General features: G+C 28.5%; 1 protein-coding gene across 1 annotated transcript; it reads left to right on the forward strand.

The window, feature by feature from the left end:
- Positions 1-1,367: 1,367 nt before the first annotated feature.
- On the forward strand, positions 1,368-2,466 carry LOC140884091 (ethylene-responsive transcription factor ERF071-like). Its single transcript, XM_073290757.1, has 2 exons — positions 1,368-1,656; positions 1,745-2,466. The coding sequence occupies exons 1-2, from the start codon at positions 1,500-1,502 to the stop codon at positions 2,335-2,337; spliced, it is 750 nt and encodes a 249-aa protein (XP_073146858.1). The 5' UTR covers positions 1,368-1,499; the 3' UTR covers positions 2,338-2,466.
- Positions 2,467-4,712: the final 2,246 nt, after the last annotated feature.

Raw genomic sequence — 4,712 nt, forward strand, 5'->3', positions numbered from 1 at the left:
GAAGCATAACTGATATGATATTTCTCGCTACAAATTCCGTTTAGTGAATAAGTAAATTAAATGTTGGTATTCGAGGAAGTGATGTGGTTGTAAAAATAAAAATATATATGCTCTGGAAAATTGTTCTGTTTTGGTGGGTTTCATTTATTGCGATTTCTTTTGGATTCAAAAAAGAGAAATCAAACTTTAAAATAATGGAAAAAAAAGACAGAGAAGTTATATGGAGAATAAAAAAAAAAAAGTTATACGAAGAAGAAGAAATGAGGAATTCATGTACAATTCACAAGGTGGTAAAGGGCATTTATGTCTTTGGAATCAACTAGGGAGTTGAGAAAAATAATTAGTCCATGTTAGGGACTGAGAACAATTTTTTCCTGATATGGGACTGAGCACATATTTCAGTATTGATTTGGGGATATTTGGGTAATTCACCATAAAAAAAACACAAGATTAGATGAGACATATTATATATATGCTAACAATATTGCCAACCAAACGGTACCTTAAATTCATTGGCTTAAAGCATACGGGGAAAGTGGCGAATGGTGCAGCTCACCGATTGGCTCGAGAAGTTCTTTTAGTTAAATCAAACATTGAATGGAGTGATGGGTGCATCTCATCTTGACTTTCGAAATTTGTAATGCAAGACTTGTTGATTTCTAGTTAATGAATGTTATCTTAAAACAAAATTAATAACAATAACTATTTTATATGTATATTTCAAATACTATAATTATATTATTTTGAAAATTAATTATATTAAAAAATCATTTTCCTTTTAGTAATTAAATTTTCTGAATTTATCCCCTCATAATAAATATGTGCAATTTCTAATCACAAGCCTAAGTTGCAAAGAAGGTCTCAAATACTGGTATAAATATTTCAATTTTATCAGCTGAAATAAATGCAATATAATTTTAACTTCGATTTTAAAACTTTATATTTATCCCATTATCATAAAAATATGTTACTTGTGAGAAAGTCTCACTTATATTTATCGTGAGATAATTCACACCGATCTATATAAAGAATGAGAAACAATTATTTTGATATAAAAAGTAATATATTTTTACGAATCAAATTTATAAGATATTTATCTTATAAAATTAATCCTAAAATAAAACATAAATGTTTTTAAAATCACGTTCATAATGGAATATTAAACAATCCATTAATTGATATTCCCAATTGGGCACAAAGGGCAACTTACAAAAGCTATCTAGCATGCATATTGACATGAAATATTTTAAGAACATGCAATGAATTTGGATTTGTTCTTATCTTTTTATTTAAACTTTATTAATAAATAATATATTACCGTACCACCCCTTCCCTAGTATATATAACAGCAAAACCAACCCCCTTTCCTTCATCAAAATGCTTACTTAATGCGATATATTTATTTATTATCAACCAATTCTTCGTTGATTTCTGATATCTCTCTTCTTTTTTCTGCTCTTTGTTTTTCATTCATTTATATTTATATATAATCATCGAGAATGTGTGGCGGTGCAATCCTCGCCGGAATCATCCCTCGCCGTCGCGTCTCCGCCGACGATACCTGTCCCACCTCCGCCGATTTCTGGTCTGCTACTGCTTCTTTCACCCGAGATGTCTCCAGCTCCTCGCCTCTCAAAAGATCTAAACCTACTAGAGGTAAAATTCATAATATATTTACATATATACGACGATTGATTCCATTATTTTTTGTCCAAAAACTAAAAAGGGGATTGATCGGAAACAGGTGATGAACAGGTGGAGGAGTTTGTTGTGGCGAAGAAGCAAAGGAAAAACCTGTACAGAGGGATCAGGCAGAGGCCGTGGGGGAAATGGGCGGCGGAGATCCGTGACCCGAGAAAAGGGGTTAGGGTTTGGTTAGGTACGTACAACACCGCTGAAGAAGCTGCCCGAGCTTACGATCGAGAGGCCCGGAATATCAGAGGGAAGAAAGCTAAAGTCAATTTCCCCAATATTAATGAAGACCATGATTATTGTAACGATTTCAACTCCGACGAATTGGAAATGTGTGATAATTATGAGTTTCACTCCAAGAATCACAGTGAAGACGAAGTCAACTCCGAGGTGAATGGAAATGTTGATATCAGGAAACCGGACGTAGTCGAGGCGATGGAGACGACGACGGCGGCGGAGGAGGAGGAGAACGAGCTGCAGAAGCTGTCTGAGGAGCTCACAGCTTATGAAAATTACATGAGTTTCTACCAATTACCGTACGTTGACGGGCAATCTGAGACGGCGGCGGCAACTATTCCGCCACCGGAGTCGGTGGAGCTCTGGAGTTTCGATGAAGGCAGCGTTCCGGTCTCCAGTGTGCTTTAACGGATTTTTCCCATTTAGTTTTTTTAATTAACATAATATTAATTTTGTAATTTTGGTGATTAAATATGTGTACGCGGCGCCCAATGCTTTTGTAATATATTTTGTGAAATAAATTATAATTTCTTGCGCTCTAAATTTTAAATTATTTTTCTAATTTTACCATTTATTTTTAAATTTGTGATGGAATAAAATTATTCTTTGATTTGTAAATTTGACGTACTGATAATCTGAGATTTTAATTTATAATTTTATTAATATATATATATATATAAATTAATATTTTATTGCAAAATTTTAGGTTTTTATGAAAATTTTCATCTTTATCGATGAATAATACATTTGTAAATAATATAAAATTTTTTAAAACAAAATATAATATAATTTTCAGGAGACGATACATCATTCCGGGTTTTGAAACTCGAGTTTTAAATATTGGAAAATTATAAATTTAGTCTTATATGTTTGTAATTTTGCGATTTTGATTTTCTATATTTTCACATTTCAGTTTTAGTCCTGCATGTTTTGATTTTTGACAATTTTGGTCCTTTTTATTCAAAAATGTTAACGTGATATTGTACACGTCAGCTCCACAACAGCACTGAATTGGTGCCACATCAACGCCACGTCGAAAAAATGACTAAATTTGCCAAAAAAAATAAAGATAGCGGACTAAAACTAAAATCTGAAAATATAAAGGATTGAAATCGCAAAGTAACAAACATACAGGACCAAAAAAGCAATTTTCCATTTGATTGATTGTCATGTATGTTATGTTTTCGAAGTTTAATATTAATTTGTTTCTGAATTATATATGGATTATCATAACATAATTTGGCGTATATAATCAATAATCATCATCATCATCATCATCATCATCAAACTTTTATTTATGATTATTAATTTCTCCATCAAAATCGAACTTTTACTTCACTGCTCGATCCAGAGGACCTTTCGATCATATTATAAATCTTTTCAATGATTTTAAAATAAAAACTTGTGGGTCAAATATATTTTCACCCGTTTATAATAATAGAAGTACATAATTAAATTAAACCTTTTTTAATTAGTATGTACTATCTAGTTTAATCAAATATTCTTTTATGATATCAGATTTAATAATACTGAAAAGATATTAATTAAGATGACTTAATTTACTTATTAATTAAATTTGAGTAATTCAATGATTAACTTAGTTACACCAAATTATATTTATATCTATCATTTATCAATAAATGTGGGGTCCATTATTTTTTAGTGGACCCCGCATGTATTGATAAATGATGATCCTTAGATCTATCATGAAGATAGTGTCTGTAAAAATAGGTTGAAATGAACTCTATAGTCCTCTATATTTACATTTATTAATTAAGTTTGAGTTATTTAATGACTAACTTAGTTACACCAAATTATATTTATATCTATAGTCCTCTTAATTTAATTTAAAAAATGTAAATATTTTTTTAAAAAACGAAGTGAAAATTAATAACCCTAGACAGGAAGAAAAATTTCAACTATTGATCTAATTACTGGAAATCCACCGTATAAGTTTACAAAATTGCTTTCCCAATATATAACGGATAATGATATGTGTACATAGAGTTTTATAGGTTACACACCCATTAAATTATGAAAGTAATCAAAATTCTTTTAAAATATCTTTATTTTCAACATATAATTGTTTGTCTTGTTAAAAAAAAAAATTCTTAACAAAATTTTTATTATTATTATTTTTATTTATTATACAGTTTTAGAGGTGTCAAAATTGAACCTGACCCGAGTTGACCAGATAATTATCGGGTTAAGGTTGAGGTTTTGGGGTTCAGGATGGACTTGAAATATTTGATTTTATTAAATTTTTAACAAAATAATTAAATACACACAATAATAATCAATATATTTTGATTTAAATACATAACAACTTATATAGTTCTATATAATTTAAATTTGAAAGTTCAAGTGTACAAAATTTAAAATATACTTACTTCACAAAATAACAATTATTTTTAAAAAAATCAATGTTTTACAAAATAATTATTACATATTGAAAATATATGATACAATATAAAATAATTATTTTTCAAACATACAATATATAAAAATATAGTAAATATTTCTTAATTCTATAAATAAGTAATTTTTTTTTACAAATTTCTCAAACCAAATCCGAATAAATCAATAGTGAACGACTAGAACTCGACTAACCCGATCAACACAAACCTACATAATTTGATTTGTTATTTTTTTTATTAACAAAAATAATTAATTATTACACATAATAATATTAAATATATTTTAATTTAAATATATAATAATAAAATCTCGCTTATATATGATTGAAATCTAAAATTTTAATTTTAAAAATTTTAAAATATATT

The sequence above is a fragment of the Henckelia pumila genome, chromosome 2 (genome assembly GCF_033568475.1).
Source record: "Henckelia pumila isolate YLH828 chromosome 2, ASM3356847v2, whole genome shotgun sequence".
Classification (NCBI taxonomy): Eukaryota; Viridiplantae; Streptophyta; class Magnoliopsida; order Lamiales; family Gesneriaceae; genus Henckelia; species Henckelia pumila.